Consider the following 21,216-nt stretch of genomic DNA (forward strand, 5'->3'; position numbering starts at 1 on the left):
CCCAACTCTACCAATTGTTAACTATGTGAACTTGGGCAAATTACTTTACACTTGCTCTGCAGTTCTTCCTTCTATCAGATGGGGATAACAATGGCATCTGTTTCATAGTGTGGTTGTGAGGATTAAGTCATTTAATCTATGTAAAACGCTTAGAACAGTGTCTGGCATGCCATGTACACACCATAAATATTGATTTATTATTATTGTTGTTATTATTCTGAAAGTGACAAAGACTCTGTATGACAATATGGTTCTATATGTGTGTGGATGCAAGTGTGTCCATTTCTGCTTTTAGATCAGACAGCATGTGCCTATGTGTATGTGCGTATATGTGTGTTTATGTTGTGTTGTCTGTGTTTCTAAGTTTGACTGTATCTGTGTATTGTACGATTAAGTGCTTCATCACAGCCCCAAGAAGTTTAACCTCCTGGCTGATATACTGGAATGCAAGGCTACAGACTTAGTTCTGACTCTGACTCAGGATTGGACCCGGGAAATGGGTTTGTGCATAGCAGAGAACCAGCAGAGAACATTTCTTCTGAGAAGTTAGTATTTCCCTCACATATTCTTATTTTTTTTCATTTTTTACTTTTTTTGAAGTATAACACATAGAAAAGTACACAAATGCTAAGTTCAGAGCTCAACGCATTTTCACAAACTGAATACACCCATGTAACCAGTAAATAGATCAAGAAACAGAACATTTTACCTAGAAGCATTCCTCCTCTTCCCTTCCCAGTCACTGATCCCTACCTCAGGGGCAAATACTGTCATGGCTACTAAAAGCATAGATTAGTTTTGCCTGATTTTGTACTTTACATAAATAATAGCACAGGGTATGCACTCTTTTGTGTCTGGTTTCTTTCTGCAATATTACGTTCATGAGAGGCATCTATATTTTCGTGTGTAGTTGTAGTTTGTTCTTTATCATTGTATAAAATTCCATTGTATGAATAAAATACAATTTACTTATCCATTCTAGTGTTCATGGACAATTTTTTAAAAAATTAAAGTTTATTGGGGTGACAATGATTAGTAAAGTTACATAGGTTTCAAGTGTACAATTCTGTAATACATCATCTATATATCACATTGTGTGTTCATCGTCCACAATTTTGCTGTTTCCATTTTGGGTCTATGAACATTCTAATAAATGTCTTTTGGTGATTTCTCATTTGCTTTCAAATACAATTCATCAAGGATGGAAAGTGGCAACAATGAAAACAGAGGAAAATTAGTGACTTGACTCAGGTACCAAGTGAGTCAGTGGCACAATCAGAGGTTTCTGTTGCCTGTTTCCTGATTCTTGACCCAGCGTACATTCTTCTTACACAGCTGAAGGAACTGGATTCAGATTTCTCTTCTGAAGGAAGTGATACGTAATTATCAGTGCAAGTGACTTTTTAACTTTGCCCTCAAGAGTCCAATGTGTATAGATCAATGAATGCTTGTTGAATTGAAAGGAATCAGTAAGGTAGAGATTCTAGGCTAATTCATTTCTTACTTTCTCAGTCACTCAGTCTGGCTCTTGTCCCTTCAGTTTTCCAGACACATGCAAAGCCCTTTTGTTCTCTTTCTTCCATACCAGCAGCTATTCATTTGCCTGTTTCCCAGTGTAATGTGGGCCATGGAGCCAGGCCATCTTCTCTGGGCTCTGCTGTTCATGCAACCCTTGTGGACCCGACTGACTGATGGGGCCATTCGAGTCTACTACCTGGGCATCCAGGAGGTACAGTGGAACTATGCTCCCAAGGGAAGGAATGTCATCACAAACCAGCCTCTGGATAATGACACGTAAGTTTAATTTCTTGTGGAATTATTGCTGCAGTTGGTGGGGCACACTTGAAGTCAGGAGGTAGCCTCTTGAAAAGCTTTTCCCACGGTTTGGTAGCAACCAGTTCCTGATCTCTCTGGACCATATACCCAGTGGCACCTTTGGTGGGAATAGGGCTAGCTGACTTAAGAAACAGCATTCTATATGGATTCTGCTTTTCTACACTGAGGTGCCTCAACATTGTTAGGGTCCCAATGGTAATTCCATATTCCCTTTATGCTAAGATGACATACACAATGCTGTTTTAATAACAGCTGTTTAGCTTTACAAAAAGAAAGAAATATGAAATATATACAGTGTTTGTAAGAGGTGTGTGGGGAATTATGCTCCTATAGTTCAGTGGAACAATTTCAAATATGTGAAAATGTGAAAAAATAAGGTAAGTCTTAAAATCAAATAAATAACAGTAATAGGCATCAATTATATAACACTCTGTCTGCGACAAGCATCATACTAGAAATTTACATATTTCCTCTCACCTGATTCTGATAAAAGCTCTAGGAGGTGAGTCTGAATATCCTCATCTTTTAGATGAGAAGACCGAGGGTCAGGGAGATCAAGTAATTTGCTCAAATCCCACAGCTAGAAAATTGAAGAGGTAGGATTTGAACCTGGGTAATGTGGATGCAAAACTGGTGCTCTTCTCACCATTTTGTCTCTCACAGATCCCACAGGATTAACCTTTCTTGATCTTAGAGCCTTGTAGATGTCCCACGAACAGCAGTTAAAAATGAATTAACACACTAAAGGATCTTTTGTGATCATGAATCACTTTGTCGCTCAAAAGCCTCAGAGTTTTCCAAAGTTGACTGTAACATCTCAGAGCTCACTAGGAAGAATTAAAGTAAGATAAACAGCTACCTTTTTTATTTTGACAAACCATCTTCCTACCCATCTCATTTTGGAGTCACTGAAGTATTTGTCTTAAAAGTTTCCTTGAGGGATAACTTTGTTATCCCCCACCTGCAATACTTGGAAGAAGTAGTAGTTAACATTTAAGATTTTACTATTTTCCAGGCACTGTTCTAACCCCTTTATATTTTAATTATTTTAGCCACCAGTAACAACTGTGCAAGTTTGATACTGTGTTTATTTCCATTTTACAGATGGGGAAATTGGGCACAGAGAAGTTAAATAACTTGCTCAAAGTTCTACAGATTTGAAAGTGGCAATATTGGCATTTAATCGAACCATCCTGGCTCCAGAGCTTGAGAACTTATCCACTATGCTATAAAACCTCCCATATAGCAGGACCATGCTAAGTCAGGCCATGTGGGTAGAAAGTTGATTGCTTAAAAAGAGCCAGTCCATTGTTGGTTGTTTCCCCATTACTATACATTAGGTTGAACCACCTAAAATTGCCTTTTTTTAGGTTAGAAGTGGTCAAATGTCAGCAATTTCATATGCTTTAACTTAATAGTTCCCATTGTCTAACACTTAGACTCTAGCCTAAAGCTTTCATGTTTTGAACAGTAGAGTCGCACTTACTCTTGTTTCACTCTAAACAATGATGAATACTTTTTTGTCAGGCTCCCCTGGAAAATAATGCTCCAAAGGTTTGAAGATTGTGGCAAAATTGTGACTCTCTCTTTCCTTCCTTCCCAGAGTAGCTTCCAGCTTCCTAAAGTCTGACAAGAACCGGATAGGGAGCAGCTACAAGAAGACTGTCTACAAAGAATACAGGGATGGCTCATACATGCATGAAATGGCCCAGCCTGCCTGGTTGGGCTTCCTGGGACCAGTGTTGCAGGCTGAGGTGGGAGATGTCATCCTTATCCACCTGAAAAATTTTGCCACTCGTCCCTATACCATCCACCCCCATGGTGTTTTCTATGAGAAGGACTCAGAAGGTAAAACAGCCCACCCTTTCTTTCTCCTGCCCACAACATATATCAGTTTTCCTTTACTGCCAGATGAGAGAGAGGAGCGGGGATCAAGGACAGTCTTTTCTTCCTTATTGATCTGAGGTAGCAGGGACTCTTCTCAGAGAAATCATGGCTGGGTATTGTCAGTTCTGCTATTCATATACTGTGTGACTTTGGGCAAGTCACTGCTCCACTTTGGGCCTCAGATTCTTCATTAGTAATGTGGAGATTCAATCTGCCTTTTATGTATGGGTTTGTTTCCATTTGTTTGTTCTGTGATAAATACAGAGAACCAATTGATGGTTGCCAGATGGGAGGGTTGTTGCGGGCTGGGTGAAAAAGGTGAAGGGATCAAGAAATACAAATTAATAGTTAAAAAATAATCATGTGGATATAAAGTACAGCATAGGGAATATATTCAATAATATTGTAATAACTATGTATGATGTCAGGTGGGTACTAGATTTACTGGGGGTATCACTTTGTAGGTTATGTAAATGTCTAACTGCTATGCTGTACACCTGAAACTAATATACTATTGAATGTTAACTATCATTGAAAAATAAAAAAGTAATCTACCTTTTATGACAAATAATTACTTGAATGGAATTTCCATAAAATATTTGACTGTGCTTTGAAAAGAGAAGAGTGTTCTCTGAATATAAGGGAACATCATTCTGGTGTCATAGTCTTCCAAAAGGTCCATTTATTTTTCCTTAAGAGGGAGTTCAGTTTACACATCTGTATCTCTCATTATCCCTTATGGCCTATAATATTGACACAACAGTGACTGAGGGGAATAGAGAGGGAAAACAGAAAGTCCTGACTTGGCCACTAACTCTCTATACTTTTGGCAAGTTACTTTTCCTCAGTTTTCTCTTCCAAAAAATGGGGAAGTAGACCAACTGATCATTAAGTTTCCTTTAAACTGAAATTCTGCGATTGTTTGCTTTCTGTTTTCCAAAGTGAGTGCTTGAAGAGAAGGAATTTTGTACTCTCCCTTGCCTCCATGCCACTGGCTTTGCACTAAGACACTACTAAGTCAGGCTGTGGAGCAGTTTTCATGGCCACAGCTCCTTCCCTGATGGCTGATACCTCTCCACCCATTGTTGATGTGAGGTGTGGGGTTCTTTGGCTAGATATTACTTGAATCTGTGCCCTCCTCAAGTTGTGAAGAACATTGTGATGGACCTTACAACTTTATCTTCCATAAGACTGGACCTAGATGTTTTCTATGTTAGCCCTATTTTTTTTTTTTTTGGGATACTCTTCACTTTATTTTACGTTTTCTTAGCCATTGCAGAATACATTGAAGTGAAAATTCCCAGTTGTACAAAATCCCTGTGTGAGAAATGGAATGTGTCAATCTGGCTAGTGGGTTCTGGCCAGTTTGAAGCGAGCAGGCCAGAAGGGGCTGGGAAATTCAAATGATGATTAGCATATCAAGTAGTCAAACCCTCGTTCCCAAAGCAGCTCCTCGGATGCTTTTCTCGAACAGGGTGTTAGCCCTATTTTGGCTTCTATATCGTCCTGGTTCCCTCTCTCTCACCCTGGGACTGGGATGTGCAATTTCATTTTCTAGGCTCCTTATACCCTGATGGCTCTTCTGGTCGGCTGAAAGCTGATGATTCTGTTCCCCCGGGAGGCAGCCACATCTACAACTGGACCATTCCAGAAGGCCATGCACCCACTGATGCTGACCCAGCATGCCTCACCTGGATCTACCATTCTCATGTAGATGCTCCACGAGACATTGCAACTGGCCTCATTGGACCTCTTATCACCTGTAAAAGAGGTACAGGCCCCAAGGCTGAACTATGAGATGTAGTTTGGGATATCTATGGGAAGTAATGATATAGTTAAACCACCTACATATTGAGCAGAAGCCTGAGGAGTGTTAATTTAGAACCTTGTTTATTAGCAGGAATAAACCCTGCCAACCTCCCTTTACACTATTATTTTTCTATTTTTTCTACAAAAAAAAATCTGTTTTCTACTTTTTAATTTTGTTTTCTAATTTCACTTAAAAAAACTCTAATTATTAATGACGGGAGTCAAGTCACATAAAAGTAAAATATGTGGTATATATACACAATGGACTACTATTTTGCCTTAACAAAAGATGAAATAGTGCCATTTTCAACAACATGAATAGATCTTGAGATTATTATACAAAGTGAAATAAATCAGAAAAAGTCGAGAACCATATGATTTCACTGATATGTGGGATATAAAACTGAAAACAACAAGGGAACAAGACAAACAAAAAAAACCAAAAACTCATAGACACAGACAATAATTTAGTGGTTACCAGAGGGTAAGTGGAGAGAGGGGTGGTAAATGAGAGTAAACGAGATCAAATATATGGTGATGGAAGGAGAACTGACTCTGGGTGGTGAACACACAAAGTGATATATAGATGATGCATTACAGAATTGTACACCTGAAACCTATGTAACTATAGTAACCATTGTCTCCCCAATAAACTTTAATAGAAAAGTAAGATATGTGATGAGTTTAAGTGTGAATAGGCTTAAAAGTATACCCATCAGGATTTGGGACTTGGTTGGAGATAGGGTATGTTTTAGGTACAGTCAGGCCTGAAGATCTGGGTGTTTCAATAGTTTGATCAGTTTAAGGCCCTGGGTTGAAGACATGGGCAGGGATGGTGGGAGGGAATTATTTTAGATCCTATGTGCCTACCTTCAAGTCCTAGGCTCAACTGAATTGATGGTTTTATCTGAAGAGTTTGGAAATATAAATTAGTAGCAAAAGGTTCCATCTGCTTTTCTGTTGCTGACAGACTCTTAAGGCCTTCTCTCTTCCTATATCTTTTTTATGAGTACCCCTGGCAGCTCACTCTTGCTAAGGATAGGAGGTTCTCAAGCCCACCTTTCTTACTTGCACTAGGAACCCTGGATGGTAACTCTCCTCCTCGGCGGCAAGATGTGGACAATTATTTCTTCCTGCTCTTCAGTGTGGTAGATGAGAATCTTAGCTGGCATATTGATTACAACATTGCCACTTACTGCTCAAACCCTTCCTCAGTGGACAAAGAAGATGAGGCCTTTCAGGAGAGCAATAGAATGCATGGTGAGCTGGGAGGCGGGGGCCACACCGTGACAGTGAACACTGATGAAGGGTCTCCCCTGGGCAGAGCATTTGGTGGGTCATTTCACATCTCTGGTCCTTTTCAATCCTCATGAGGACCAGGAGTAGTAGGTAGCTTTACCCTTTTTTACCTGTGAAGAAACTGAGGCTCCAGGATTACACAGCAGATAAGCAGCACGGCTAAAATTCCAACCTTGAGCTGTCTGACTGCGTACTTTGCTCTTGTCATTAGGTGCTATGCCTCCTCAATGTGGAATACCCCAGACTGTTGATTCCAAAGTTATATACTATATGCTCAATCACTGGTGAGGGTTGTCCACTGATATAATTAGTTAACATTTCTTTTTTCTAAAAAGGGTGCAAGTTGGAAGAATTATCCACTTTGTGGAGAAAAAAATATTGCCTATAATATATCATCTTAATTAAATTTAAAATGAACTAATTAAACGTACGAAAGCCCTGAGGCATGGGCAGAGAAGTGATTTTGGGATAGAAACAAGTTGACTTTGCTTTTGTTTAATTAAAGGAGTGATTTACTTACCTTTGGTAACAAAGGTGGGCTCAAGGCCAGACAGTTCCAAAGGGAAGTAAAAACTCAGAGGGAAGCTTACTGTGAGGAATGAGTTGGATAGCTCAAATTTCTCTTGAATTTTATACCAATTGCTTACAATAACCATAGTCATTAAGTCAGCTAAATTGACACTTGTCCTGTGGAAATTTTAGAAGGAAATTGTCCTGGAAGAAAAGAATAGCATACAAAATAAACCCCATTCCTTAGAAAGCTTCCTTGGATTGCTGGGTTGGAATCTTGGCTCTACCACTTAATAGCTCTGTGACTTTGAGAGAGAAGTAATTTTACCTCTCTGAGCCAGGCTTTTCTCATTTTTTGCATGATACCGTTGGTATCTGCCTATCTCCCAGGGTTGTTTGTGAAATTTAAATGAGATAATGCATATTGTCAGCACAGTGTGCACTTTAAAACCTCATCTAAATGTTATATTTTATTATTGTCAAATTCTAAGGCTTTTCCTTCGGGCTGTCTTTCCCTAACTCTGATATTTTCTTCGGGTTTTATTTTTCAGCAATCAATGGCTTTGTATTTGGGAACTTACCAGAACTGAACATGTGTGCACAGAAGCGTGTGGCCTGGCACTTGTTTGGCATGGGCAATGAAGTAGATGTCCACACAGCTTTCTTTCATGGACAGATGCTGACTATCCGGGGCCACCGCACTGATGTGGCTCACATTTTTCCTGCCACTTTTGTGACTGCTGAGATGGTACCCCAGGAAGTTGGCATATGGTTAATTAGCTGTCAAGTGAATAGTCACTTGCAAGGTGAGATCCAACATCTCTGACCCTTGAGGTATGGGAGGAAGGTGGCAATATGGTCAACAGGAGTCTGGGCTTCTGGCCTGGAGTCATAAGATAGGTCTTTCAGGTGAGACAGCTAGGAATAAAGGACGAAATACTAGACTTCTGGAGACCCAGGTTCTTTCCTGGATCCGCCATTAAATTGTAGGGAGACCTCGGGCATATCTCTCAGTGTTTCATCTTCTTCATCTCTAACATAAGACAGTATAGGGAAGGATAAGTGGACTTTTAAGCTGCTGTTTGTTTGTTTATTTTATCAGAATCCTAAGGAATTAAGATGTGAGGCTATTTGCAGCTGACTGAACAGGGAGTAAAGAAGAGATCAGTTAGTGAAGAGTAAGGCTTTTGCAGGGGATCACGGAGTATTGTGGGCAAGTGGTGACACTCTGGGGGATCCAGTAGAAATAGGGGTAGAAGGTTTGGTTTTCAGAGGGAGAATGGTTGGAGCAATGGCATAGCACGTTGAGGAGCGTCAGCAGAGAGGAGGAACATATGAGGCAATGGAAAGAGCTGATAGGTGAGTAGATGGTTACAGTTGTTATCTCAGCTCTGTGAAAAACTCACTGTAATAACTTTGGAAAAGTCCCTCCCATTTCTAGGCCTCATTTGCCACATTTATGAAATGGGAGATTTGGTCTAAATAGTCTCTAAGATCCTCTTCAGCTCTCCCTTTCTAGAATTACTTGACATATGGTAAAGTAGGTGGATGTCAGGAAAGTGATATGTGAGTATGTGAAAATGAATTTGAGTAGACAAGCAGTTATAGACTTGTGGGATAATGAGTCTGGGGTGAAAGGTTTTTCCCAATAGGGGCCAGTTACCCATGCTCCATAACCAGGGTCTTCCCTTGGTCCCAAAGTTACCTAGGTAAGTGAGTATGAATCCAGATGGAGGTTAGGAATCCAGTGCAATAGTAGAACAAGTATGGGCCTTAGAGCCAGACAATCCTGGATTCAAATCCTGGTCCCACCAGTTGCTGAGTTAACTTTGGTAAGTCATATCATTTCTCTAAGCGTCTGTTTCCTCATCTGAAGATTACAAAAATAATTCCTACCTCATTAAGTTGTAATAGAATTTCAGAGCAATAATGTGATTTTGAACCTTAGAGACCAGAAGAATGATGAGACCAAAGTAGTAGATATCAGAGAAGAAAATGAGCACTCAAATTTGCAGTTAAAAGATAGGAGCTTAAGTCTCAACTGCACCACTTACTAGCTGTGTTATCTTGGGAAAGATACTTAACCTCTCTGATCCTTAGTTTTATTCCACCTGAGAAAGAAGATATTAAAAGTCTATTTCACAGGGTGATTATGAGGATTGAAGGAGACAACATATGTGAAACACCTGACACAGGGCCTGGTATATATACATATATACATGTATGTATATACCAGGTATATATATACATATATTCAATAAAAATGAATATCCTTTCCTCATCTTTTTTCATATCCCCGATTTCTATTTTACAATTTCAAATATCCTTGAGATGTTGTGAGACTCAAATGAGATAATGTATTTAAATGGCATCTATAAGTTGCCAAGCCAATATAAGGCAGTATCATCAATTACCACTATACCTCAATGTAACATTTTCCACATTTTGGAGACACTATTTAGAATCGATGTTTTCCTGACAGTTCTTTCTAAGTCTGAAGCTCAATTTCCACATATAGAATATGTTCCATTATTTGGGGAGAGTTCCTCTTTACAAATCACTTACTCCTCTTTATTTCATTTGATGCTCCCACTAGCCCAGTGTGGTAGATTTCCTATTCTCCTCATGTACAAAACAGGGATTAAAGTTCAGATCTAGGAATTGACTTGCCTAACGTCCTTTTGATAAGGATGGGACTTGTACTCAGGTATTCAGACTTCCAAGCTCTGTGATATCTTTACAATGTAAGCCTTTTGCAGAGGCAGAAGTAAAGATCTGGTAAATGAGTCAGTGCTCGTGAACAGGTGGAGGTACTTGAATTTTTACCTGGGACTCCCTCTGTCCCAGTCAGGCTCTTAAGGAGTGAGAGAAAATGGTCCATTTGGAGGCAGGGGTAAAGGGCCTAGTGAAGGATGGGACGAGGAAACATTAGGAGAAGGAGGAAAGTGGGACGTCTGTAGAAGACCTGTTGAATGAAATGGGGCCAGCCATGATGTTCTTCCTCCAGATGGCATGCAAGCACTCTACAATGTCAAGTCTTGCTCCATGGCCCCCCCCATGAACGTACTAACAGGAAAAGTCCGGCAGTACTTCATTGCGGCCCATGAGATTCAATGGGACTACGGCCCAATGGGGCATGACGGGAATACTGGGAAGAATTTGAGGGAACCAGGCAGGTAAGAAGTATTGGGCTTTATTTTTCTACTCCTGGGCCCAGCCCCAAATATCTATTACTCCCTCTCAGAAATCTTTCACTTTTACTTGGGTATCACAATCATTGTCTGACTGGAGTTACATGACACAACTGTTAACCAAATTCTTTTGCCCCCCTGAACAGCTTCTTTTTGGGGAGCTACAAAGCTTACTGTAAGGTTATGTCATATCCCCAGCAAAGGGTTCTAACAGTGTTTGAAATTAGTCTTTCTATAATCCCAAGCAACATCCAGAAAAAGAGGCCTGGGTGGGACAAGATCAGCCGAAATGGCATTTCTCAAACTCCTCTTTATTTTACCCATTATTCACCTCCTTGCTTCTTTCTTTCTTTCCCATACTCTGAAGGAGGCATTGAAACAGGAGTGTAAAAAGCACTCTCAGAAATGTGGGAAGACAGGAAGCAACCTGCCTTGTGCTGTTCCAAGCCCATCCTTTTGGAGGAATTTCTCCAAATTCTCCTTTCTCATTCGTGAGTCAGATTGGGCAAGGCAGAGCAAGTTAGTACCCTATTCAGTTGCTAGGCCTTAAGTTATACCTACTCACTGGCCTATCAGTGATTTCAGGTCTTTGGCAGACGAGGCATTTGGTAGATGAGGCATTTGGTAGATGACTAAGAAAGTTTGGGGGAATATCCTACGGCACCCATCATGTTTATTCTTCCAGCAAGAAATAATGAAATGAATTTGCAGAAAACATAAGAAAGTAGGCACTTGGGTATCACCATGGTTTCTAGAATCTCCAGCTGGTTTTGCTAGGTTAGTGAGCTTTCATTTTTGAATTAATGGTACTTTTTAGTAGGGGGAGAAAGGATCTTGAGTACCTAAAGATGATTCAGGACAGACGTAAGGCTAAGTAACTCAGGAGGGCGTTAACCGGTGTTAGTGTCTGGAACTTACAAGCAAGAATATTTCAACCTATTATTAAAAAAAACAACGATAAAAACAAACAAACAAAACAAAACCAAAAAAAAACACAAAAACTCCAATCATTAAAACTATTCAACTGTAAGAGGGATTGGTTTCTCTGAAAATTAGTTCCATGACCTTGGAAAGGCTGAAGCACAAGCTCCATATTATGTATTAGTGGTGTCACCAGAGGAGATAACCTCACTGGGTGGAAGCTAACCCTGGATGATCTCTGAGGTCTTTTCTAACCATAAAGATCCATAACTTGATGAGACCAAGGGTGAGATGGGAGTCCGTTTGATACATCATTATATCATGTGACATTTGCCTCCTTGTATGCCAGTGGTTCAGAAAAATTTTTCAAGAAGAGCTCCAGCCGAATTGGGGGCACTTACTGGAAAGTCCGATATGAAGCCTTTCAAGATGATACATTCCAGGAAAAAGTTCACCTGGAGGAAGATAGCCATCTTGGAATCCTGGGTGAGGAATCTTTAACTTATGGCATTCATTAACTAGAGCCAGAGAACTAGAGAGGACTTAGAAACTGGAGCCTGGGGGCAGCTCAGAGTCACACTCTAGATCAGCATCTCCCGAAATGAGTACCAAGAGATGAGTGTTTTGTGAAGAAGGATAATGGGTTTGAATGTGTTTACAAAACTCTAGGTTAAACATAGTCAAATAACGTTCTTTGCTGCAGGGTTACTCAGAAATTTGGATTTATTTTTGATCATCATGAATCTCCAAAAGAATATGTAGCATTTTGCATACTTACGTTACTACTGAATCTTTTTTCAGTGAGCACCTTAGAATTTCCAGTAATACGTGTATGTTGAAAAGAAGTGGTGAAAGCAGGCAACCTTGCCTTTTTCCTGATCTCAGAGGAAAAGCTTTCAGTCTTCCAGCACTGAGTATGGTGCTTGCTGTGGGTTTTCATTATGTTTAGGCAGTCCCCTTTTATTGCTAGTTTTAAAAATGTTTTTATTATGAAATGGTGTTGAATTTTGTTAGATGCTTTTTCTGCATCAATTGAGATGATCGTGTGTTTTTTCTTTCATTCTGTTAATTCGGTGTATTACATTGATTAACTTTCATATGTTGAAATATCCTCGCATTCCAGGAATGTACCCCATCTGGTCATGGTATATAATCCTTTTAATATGCTGCTGAACTTGGTTTGCTTGTATTTTGTTAAGATTTTTTCATAAAATCCTCTTTTTACCAAAGGTCCATAAGTTTAGTACCTATGCTTTCTTCTATGAAGTTTATTGTTTCAGGTCTTATATTTAGGTCTTTGTTCCATTTTGAGTTAATTTTGGAAAATGGTGATAGATAGCAGTCTAGTTTAGTTCTTTTGCGTGTGGCTTTCCAGTTTTCCCTGCACCATTTATTGAAGAGGCTGTCTTTTCTCCATTGTATGTTTTTGGCTCCTGTATCAAATATTATCTGCTACATATATGTGGGTATATTTCTGGGTTTTTAATTCTACTCCATTGGTCTGTGTGTCTGTTTTTCTGCTAATACCATGCTGTTCTTATTATTGTTGCTTTGTAGTACAAATTGAAGTCAGGGAGTGTGATACCTCCAACATTGTTCTTTTTCTTAGGATTGTTTTGGCTATTCAGGGTCTTTTGTGATTCCATACAAATCTGATGATCATTTGCTATGTTTCTTTAAACAGTGCCACTGAGATTTTGATGGGGATTGCATTAAATCTGTATATTGCTTTAGGTAATATGGTCATTTTAACTCTGTTGATTTATCCAATCCATGAACACAGAATATCTTCCCATTTCTTTGTGTCTTCTTCAATTTCTTTTCAAAATGTCTTATAGTTTTCAGTGTATAGGTCCTTCACATCCTTTGTTAAGTTTATTCCTAGGTATTTTATTCTTTTTGTTGCAATTGCAAAAGGAATTTTTTTTTATTTCTTTTATCTAAAATTTAATTGTTAGTATGTAGGAGTGCAATAGATTTTTGTACATCGATTTTATGAATCTGACCTCAAAGGTAAGGGAAGTAAAAGCAAAACAAACAAAAAAAAATGAATGGGACTATATCAAACTAAACAGCTTGTGCACAGCAAAAGAAACCATCAACAAAACAAAAAGGCAACCAACCAAATGGTAGAAGATATTTACAAACAACGCCTCAGATAAGGGACAGATATCCAAACTGTATAAGGAATTCAACAACTCAACAACAACAAAATAAACAATTGAATTAAAAACTGGGCACAGGTCCTAAACAGACACTTTCCCAAGAAGAGATACAAGCAACCAACAGATATGTGAAAAAAAGCTCAAATTCACTAGCTATTAGGGAAATGCAAATCAAAAACACAATGAGATATCACCTAACACCTGTTAGAATGGCTATAATCAACAAGGCAAATAATAACAAGTGTTGGAGGACCTGTGGAGAAAAAGGAACCCTCATACACTGCTGGTGGGAATGTAAATTGGTACAGCCACTATGGAAAACAGTATGGAGGTTCCTCAAAAAATTAAGAATAGATTTACCATATGACACAGCAATCTCTTTCCTGGGTATCTACTCCCAAAATCTGAAAACATTTATCCATAAAGGTATATGTACCCCAGTGTTCATTGCATCATTATTTATGGTGGCCAAGACATGAAAACGACCAAAGAGTTCTTCGATAGTTGATTGGATAGAGAAGATGTGGTATATATACACAATGGAATACTACTCAGCCATAAGAAAAAATAAAATAAATACTTCCGTTTGCGACAACATGGATAGATCTGGAAACTAATATGCTTAGCAAAATAAGCCAGACAGGAAAAGCAAAAACCATATGACTTCACTCATATGTGGGATATAAAACTGAAACTAACAAAGGAATAAAACAGGCTTTTAGATCAAGATGGCACAGTAGAAAAACACTGTCCTTACCTTCTCTCACGAACACATCAAAATTACAACTAAACTACAAAATAACCATCATTGAGAATTGCCTAAAATCTCACTGAACCGAAGTTCTCCAACTAAAGACGTGCAAAAGAAGCCATCTCAAGACTGGTAGGAGGGGCAGAGGCATGTAATAGGCTGGTCCCACATTGGCGTGAGACCATTAAAGATCGGGAAGGATATTTCGGCTGTGGAGGTCCCCTCCCCCACTGCTCAGAGCAGCGAGAGGTCCAAGCCCCACCCCAGCCCAGGGTTACAGCGCCAGGGAGAGAACTCTCCATAATTTCTGGTTGTGAAAACAAGCAGAGATTGTGACTGAGTGAGAGAGAGGGTGGTTGCACTCCAAGGTGCTCCTCTTAAAGGGACGATGAATGCAGATTTACCCACCAATGGAATCACTTGCTCTGAGCTCCAGCTCTGGGGCAGTTGCTGGAAAGGCGGCAGGGACATATGATGGAAACTGAGTTGTCTGACTTGGGACGGGGGCTGGACAGGCGGTTTTCTACTAGATGGAGGAACTGGTGAAGGCCACTGTTTTTTTGTTGGGCCCTCCCCCTTCCTGGCATGCAGATTCAGACGGTGCACATTCGCCATGCCCTGGCAATTTGAGACCCTGCCCTGTCCAAATTTCAGGTATGCCCAAGCCATTTCCAGTGGCTTTTTCATACAAACCACCAGCCTTAGCTCAAGCTGCACACTTTCCTAGGGTGTCTCAATGGTTCGTAGAATCCAGATAAGTAGCATCTGGTTTGAGCATATCTTGTACCTCTAGTTGAGCAGCCATTTGCTTGGCACTAGCAGAAGCTAGCCTTGGTTTGTGTCTTGGCCTCTCAAGGCAAATCCAAGCACTGCACAGGTGGCAGCTATCTGCTGATTTCTTTGTGGCTCCTGCCGGGTGGCCTCGAGTGGGTCACAGGCTGTGGTTGAACTTAACCTATAGCAGATCCCTTCCAAGATTGTCCTGGGGCTGGTACTCCCAGTGGCCAGCCTGAAAACAAGCTGGAGCATCACCTACCCACCTCCAAGTACAACACACCCAAGGGGCAAATTGGGCAGGCACCAGAGTCCTGTTGAGATAGATATTGCTCTGTAGGGTCAACCCCTGCACAACCACTCTTCCACTGTACTCAGGCCAGTCCTCACAACAAGTGAGCCCAAGGGTCAGTCCCTTCCATTGATGTGCAGTTATTAACCAAGACTCAACCACAAGAGGAGGGCACACATGACCCACAGAAGGAATACACCTGCAGTACATGGCTGAGGTGATCAGAGAGACTGAGCCCCACAGCACACCTACTACATGAGGCCACGCTACTAAGACCAGAAGACATAGTAGCCCTACCGAATACATAGAAATAAACACAGGGAGACAGGCAAAATGGGGAGACAAAGAAACATGTCTCAAAACAAATAACAGAGCCAAGCTCCAGAAAATTAACTAAGCAAAATGGAATCAAGCAATCTATCAATTGCACTCCCAAACACTGGTTATAAGAATGCTCACTGATCTCAGGGAGAACTTTCACAAAGAGAAAGGAAACATAAAAATGGAGACAGAACATGAAAAAGAACCAGTGAGAAAGAAAGAATACAATAATGGAAATGAAGAATATATTACAGGGAATCAACAGTAGATTAGATGAAGCAGAGGATCAAACGAGTGATGTAGAAATCAAGGTAGCGAAAAACACCCAACCAGAAGAGCAAAAAGAAAAATGAATAAAAAAAGTCAAGGAGAGTTTAAGGGGCCTCTGGGACAACATCAAGTATACTAAGATTTTTCATCAAAATGGCGGCATTAGGTGAGCCTCTGTAAAGCTCCCCTGGAATTTACAACTAATCGAACTAAATAACTACAAAAAGGAATCCCTGCACAGCACACAGGCAAGACGAAGAGGCCCACGACCGAATTCACCTAAAGGTGGGTGAATCGCACAAGCTGGGGAGAGGGGAGGGAGAAGTGCGGAGACAAAGCCGCGTGGGTGCAGGACGCAGACCTAGCTCAGTGCTCCCAGCTTGCTGCATCCCGGAACTACCGCAGCTGCAGGAGAGGGAAGAACTAGAACTACTAGGGCTCCGCTTATGGCCCACAGAGCAGAGGGGGCAGCATATAACATGGCTGAAACCAACGCTCATGGCAGAAACCTCAGAGAAAAGACTGAGGGAAGAAGGCTGAAAACAGTGGTTTAAGCCCTCACTGCCGAGCAGAGAAAGGAAGCCTTAGGACTGAGACTAGCTGCCCACTCCCTACCCACCCAGAGCTCCCCCGACCCCACCTGCCCAGTAATAGAAGCAGAACAGTAGCAGTGTCACATCAAAAGAACAGAATATTTGCTGTTCTGAGAACTGTGGACCACAGACAGATTCCCAGCCCAACTAGTTCCCGCAAAAAGGAGGGACCTGTGGAAGCAGAACCAGCTGTGGTGGTGGTCACCGCCACAGCTATGGGCCACCTCTCACAACTCACCCTGCCTGTGGCCGCACCTATCTGGGCAAATCCCTGCAGGAGTAAACAGAACTACTGAAACACATATGGTCTCTGAATCTGGTGCAGGAAGAGATTTGAAACTTCCAAAGCTCTCCGCATACCCACACAGACACTGTGCTGTGTGACCCAGGCAAACTATTAACAGAGGAGAAGCCCGTCCCCAGGGAATCCTCCCATTGTGTGAGAAGCTGGAATAATGCAGAGAAAACATAGCACTACCGTGTGAGAGAGAGAGAAAAAAGGCTGAGGTCAGAGAGAAAATAAAACATTCTACCAACAAGTACTGGAAAACAAAAGAAAGAACTCTTCGTAGCACCCTGTTGCAGAAGCCACTCCTGTATATGTCTAGGAAAAGAAATAATAAATCAGTAATAGCCATGAATAATCAAGACAACAAGACAGCTCAGAAAGAAAGCAAAAAGTGTCCAGAAAAGGACTTAAAGATATGGAAATATGTGACTTAAATGACAGAGAATTCAAGATTGCAGATCTCAAAAAACTCAACGAGATGCAAGAAAACACAGAAAGGCAGTTTAATGAACTCAGAAAAGCAATCAAAGAACAACATGAGCATTTTGCAAAAGAGATTAAAATTTTTAAAAAGAGCCAAATACAATTTCTGGAGATTACGAACTCAATAGAAGAAATCAAGAATGAAATAACCAGCTTAGGTAGTAGAGTTGACCAGATGGAGGAAAGAATCAGTGACATCGAAGATAGAAACCTGGAAATTACACGGATGGAAGAAGAAAGAGACTTGAGACTTAAAAGAAATGAAAGAACTCTACAAGAACTTTCTGACTCCATCAGAAAGAGCAATATAGGAATAATGGGCATACCAGAAAGAGAAGAAAGACCGAAGGGAACAGAGAATATATTCAAAGAAATTGTTAATGAGAACTTCCCAAACTTGTGGACAGAACTGAATCCTCGAATCCAAGAAGCAAATAGAACACCTAATTACCTCAATCTCAACAGGCCTTCTCCAAGGCACATTGTACTGAACCCGTCTAAAATCAACGCCAAAGAAAGAATCCTCAAGGCAGCCAGGGAAAAGAAGACGGTAACCTACGAAGGAAAGTCCATTAGATTATCATCAGATTTTTCAGCAGAAACTTTACAAGCCAGGAGGGAGTGGAACCAAATATTCAAACTATTGAAAGAGAGAAATTATGAGCCAAGAATAATACATCCAGGAAAGATATATTTTAGATATATAGGAGGAATAAAGACCTTTCCAGACATACAGAAGTTGAGGAAATTTTCTAATACACAACCTGCACTACAAGAAATACTAAAAGAGGCTTTTCGACCACCATCAACAGGGACATTTGTGGCAACCAAATCATAAAAAGAGGGAGAGTGAAGGCCTGGACCGGAATATGGGAATGGAGAAAGTAAGCATGCTGAAGAAAATGGAATACTCTAAATATCAAACGTTCTTTTACATAAAGTAAAGGGTAACCATTCAAAAAAAAATCCAGAACTGAAATATGTACTGTAATAAAAGAAGAAACAGAGGGTAAAATCAGAATTCCAGCACAAAGAAATAATAGACAACAACAAAAAGGCAAAGAAACAATGGAGACATAGCCTTACCAGAAAACTAAAGATAGAATGACAAAAAATCCTCACATAACAATAATCACCCTAAACGTAAATGACCTGAACTCACCAATAAAAAGGCACAGAGTAGCAGATTGGATCAAAAAACTAAACCCAACCATATGCTGTCTCCAAAAGACACAGCTACAAGGAAAAGCATAGACTCAAAGTGAAAGGGTGGAAATTGACACTTCAAGCAAATGGTACCCAGAGAATATCAGGTGTAGCCATGATGATATCATATGAAAGAGACTTCAGGGTGAAAAAGATAACAAGAGACAAAGATGGACATTTCTTAAAGGTAAAGTGGACTATACAACAAGAAGACATAACAGTCATCAATATTTATGCCCCCAATCAGGGAGCACAGAAATATACCAAGCAACTATTAACAGAACTAAAGGGAGAAATTGACCAAAACACAATTATACTAGGGGACTTAAATACATCATTGACAGCTATGGATAGATCATCGAAACAGAAAATAAATAACGAAATAGCAGCCCTACATGACACATTAGATGAAATGGACATAATTGACATATATAGAGCACTTCATCCTAAAACATCAGATTATACATTCTTCACGAGTGTACATGGAACTTTCTAAAGGATAGACCATATATTGGGACATAAAATCAGCCTCAGCAAATTTAAGAAGATTGAAATCATACCAAGCATATTCTCTGATCACAAGGCTTTGAAATTGGATATCAACTGCGAAAAGAAAGCAGGAAAAAACACAAATACATGGAGATTAAACAACATACTTTTAAAGAATGACTGGGTCAAAGAAGAAATTAGAGAAGAGATCAAAAGATACATAGAAACAAATGACAATGAAAATACATCCTACCAAAATTTTTGGGATGCCGCGAAAGCAGTTTTAAAAGGAAATTTATGTCATTACAGGCCTATCTCAAGAAACAAGAAAAATCCCAAATAAATAACCTCATGTTACACCTTAAAGAACTAGAAAAAGCAGAACAAGCGAAACCCAAGGTCGGCAGAAGAAAGGCAATAACAAAAATCAGAGCAGAACTAAATGAAATAGAAAACAAAAAAACAATAGGAAAAATTAATGTGACAAAGAGCTGGTTCTTGGAAAAGATTAACAAAATTGACAAACTCTTAGGTAGACTCACTAAGATAAAAAAAGAGAACACACTAATTAACAAAATCAAAAATGAAATAGGGGAAGTTATCACGGACACCACAGAAATACAAAGGATCATCCAAAAATACTATGAAGGAGCATATGCCACCAAATTCAGTAGCCTAGAAGAAATGGACAAGTTCTTAGAAACACATAGCCTTCCAAGGCTGACCCATGAAGAACTGGAAAATCTAAACAGACTGGTCACCAGTAAAGAAATTGAATCAGTCATCCAAAACCTTCCCAAAAGCAAAAGTCCGGACCAGATGGCTTCACTAGTGAATTCTACCAAACCTTCAAAGAGGATCTAATACCAATCCTGCTCAATCTCTTTCAAAAAATTAAAGAAGAGACAGTACTCCCTAACTCATTTCATGAAACCCATATTACCCTGATACCAAAACCTGGTAAGGACAACACACAAAAAAGAAAAGTACAGACCAATATCTCTGATTAATACAGATACAAAAATCCTAAACAAAATTCTAGAAAATCGAATACAACAATGCATTAAAAATATTATTCATCACGACCAAGTGGGTTTCTTCCCCAGGGCACAAGGATGGTTCTACATCTGCAAATCCATCAATCTGATACATCACATTAACAAAATAAAGGACAAAAATCATATGATTATATCGATTGATGCAGAAAAAGCATTTGACAAGATACAACATCCATTTATGATTAAAACACTTAATAAAATAGGTATAGAAGGAAAATACCTTAACATAATAAAGGCCATCTATGACAAGCCCTCAGCTAATCTCATAATTCATGGTGAAAAACTGAAGCCTTTTGCTCTACGTTCAGTAACACGACAGGGCTGTCCCCTATCACCTCTGCTTTTCAACATAGCATTGGAAGTCCTTGCCAGAGCAATCATGCAAGAGAAAGAAATAAGAGGCATCCAAATTGGGAATGAAGAAGTTAAAGTATCACTCTTTGCAGATGACATGCTGCATATATATAGAAAACCCTAAAGACTCCACCAAATTCTGTTAGAAACAATCAACAAATACAGTAAAGTTGCTGGGTACAAAATCAATGTACAAAAGTCCATTGCATTCCTATATACTAACAATGAAATCACAGAAAAGGAAATACAAAAAATAATTCCCTTTGCAATTGCAGCAAAAAGAATAAAATACCTAGGAAGAAACTTAACCAAGGATGTGAAGGACATACATGTTGAAAACTACAAGACATTTTTGAAAGAAACTGAAGAAGACACAAATATATGGAAAGACATTCCATGCTCATGGATTGGAAGAATAAACATAGTTAAAATGGCCATATTACCCAAAGCAATATACTGATTTAATGCAATCCCCATCAAAATACCAATGGCATTTTTTAAAGAAATAGAACAAAAAATCATCAGATTTGTTTGGAATCACAAAAAACCCCGAATAGCCAAAACAATCTTAAGAAAAAAGAACAATACTGGAGGTATCGCACTTCTTGACTTCAGCTTGTACTACAGGGCTACAATAATCAAACAGCATGGTATTGGCAGAAAAGCAGACACATAGACCAATGGAATAGAATTGAGAACCCAGAATAAAACCACATAA

General features: G+C 39.7%; 1 protein-coding gene across 5 annotated transcripts in view; it reads left to right on the forward strand.

The window, feature by feature from the left end:
* Positions 1-21,216, forward strand: part of HEPH (hephaestin) — an 81,440-nt gene that overhangs the window by 7,093 nt on the left and 53,131 nt on the right. For 2 of the 5 annotated variants that reach the window (XM_081041660.1, XM_081041659.1), the window contains exons 2-8: positions 1,589-1,794; positions 3,440-3,684; positions 5,282-5,494; positions 6,610-6,792; positions 7,893-8,147; positions 10,349-10,517; positions 11,803-11,939. In XM_081041660.1, the coding sequence (XP_080897786.1) occupies positions 1,619-1,794; positions 3,440-3,684; positions 5,282-5,494; positions 6,610-6,792; positions 7,893-8,147; positions 10,349-10,517; positions 11,803-11,939 (1,378 nt within the window). In that variant the 5' untranslated portion in view covers positions 1,589-1,618. The remainder of the gene's footprint in view (positions 1-1,588; positions 1,795-3,439; positions 3,685-5,281; positions 5,495-6,609; positions 6,793-7,892; positions 8,148-10,348; positions 10,518-11,802; positions 11,940-21,216) is intronic. The other 3 variants (XM_081041658.1, XM_081041662.1, XM_081041661.1) reach the window with 2 other exon arrangements.

Source organism: Rhinolophus hipposideros, assembly GCF_964194185.1.
Source record: "Rhinolophus hipposideros genome assembly, chromosome: X".
Taxonomy (NCBI): Eukaryota; Metazoa; Chordata; class Mammalia; order Chiroptera; family Rhinolophidae; genus Rhinolophus; species Rhinolophus hipposideros.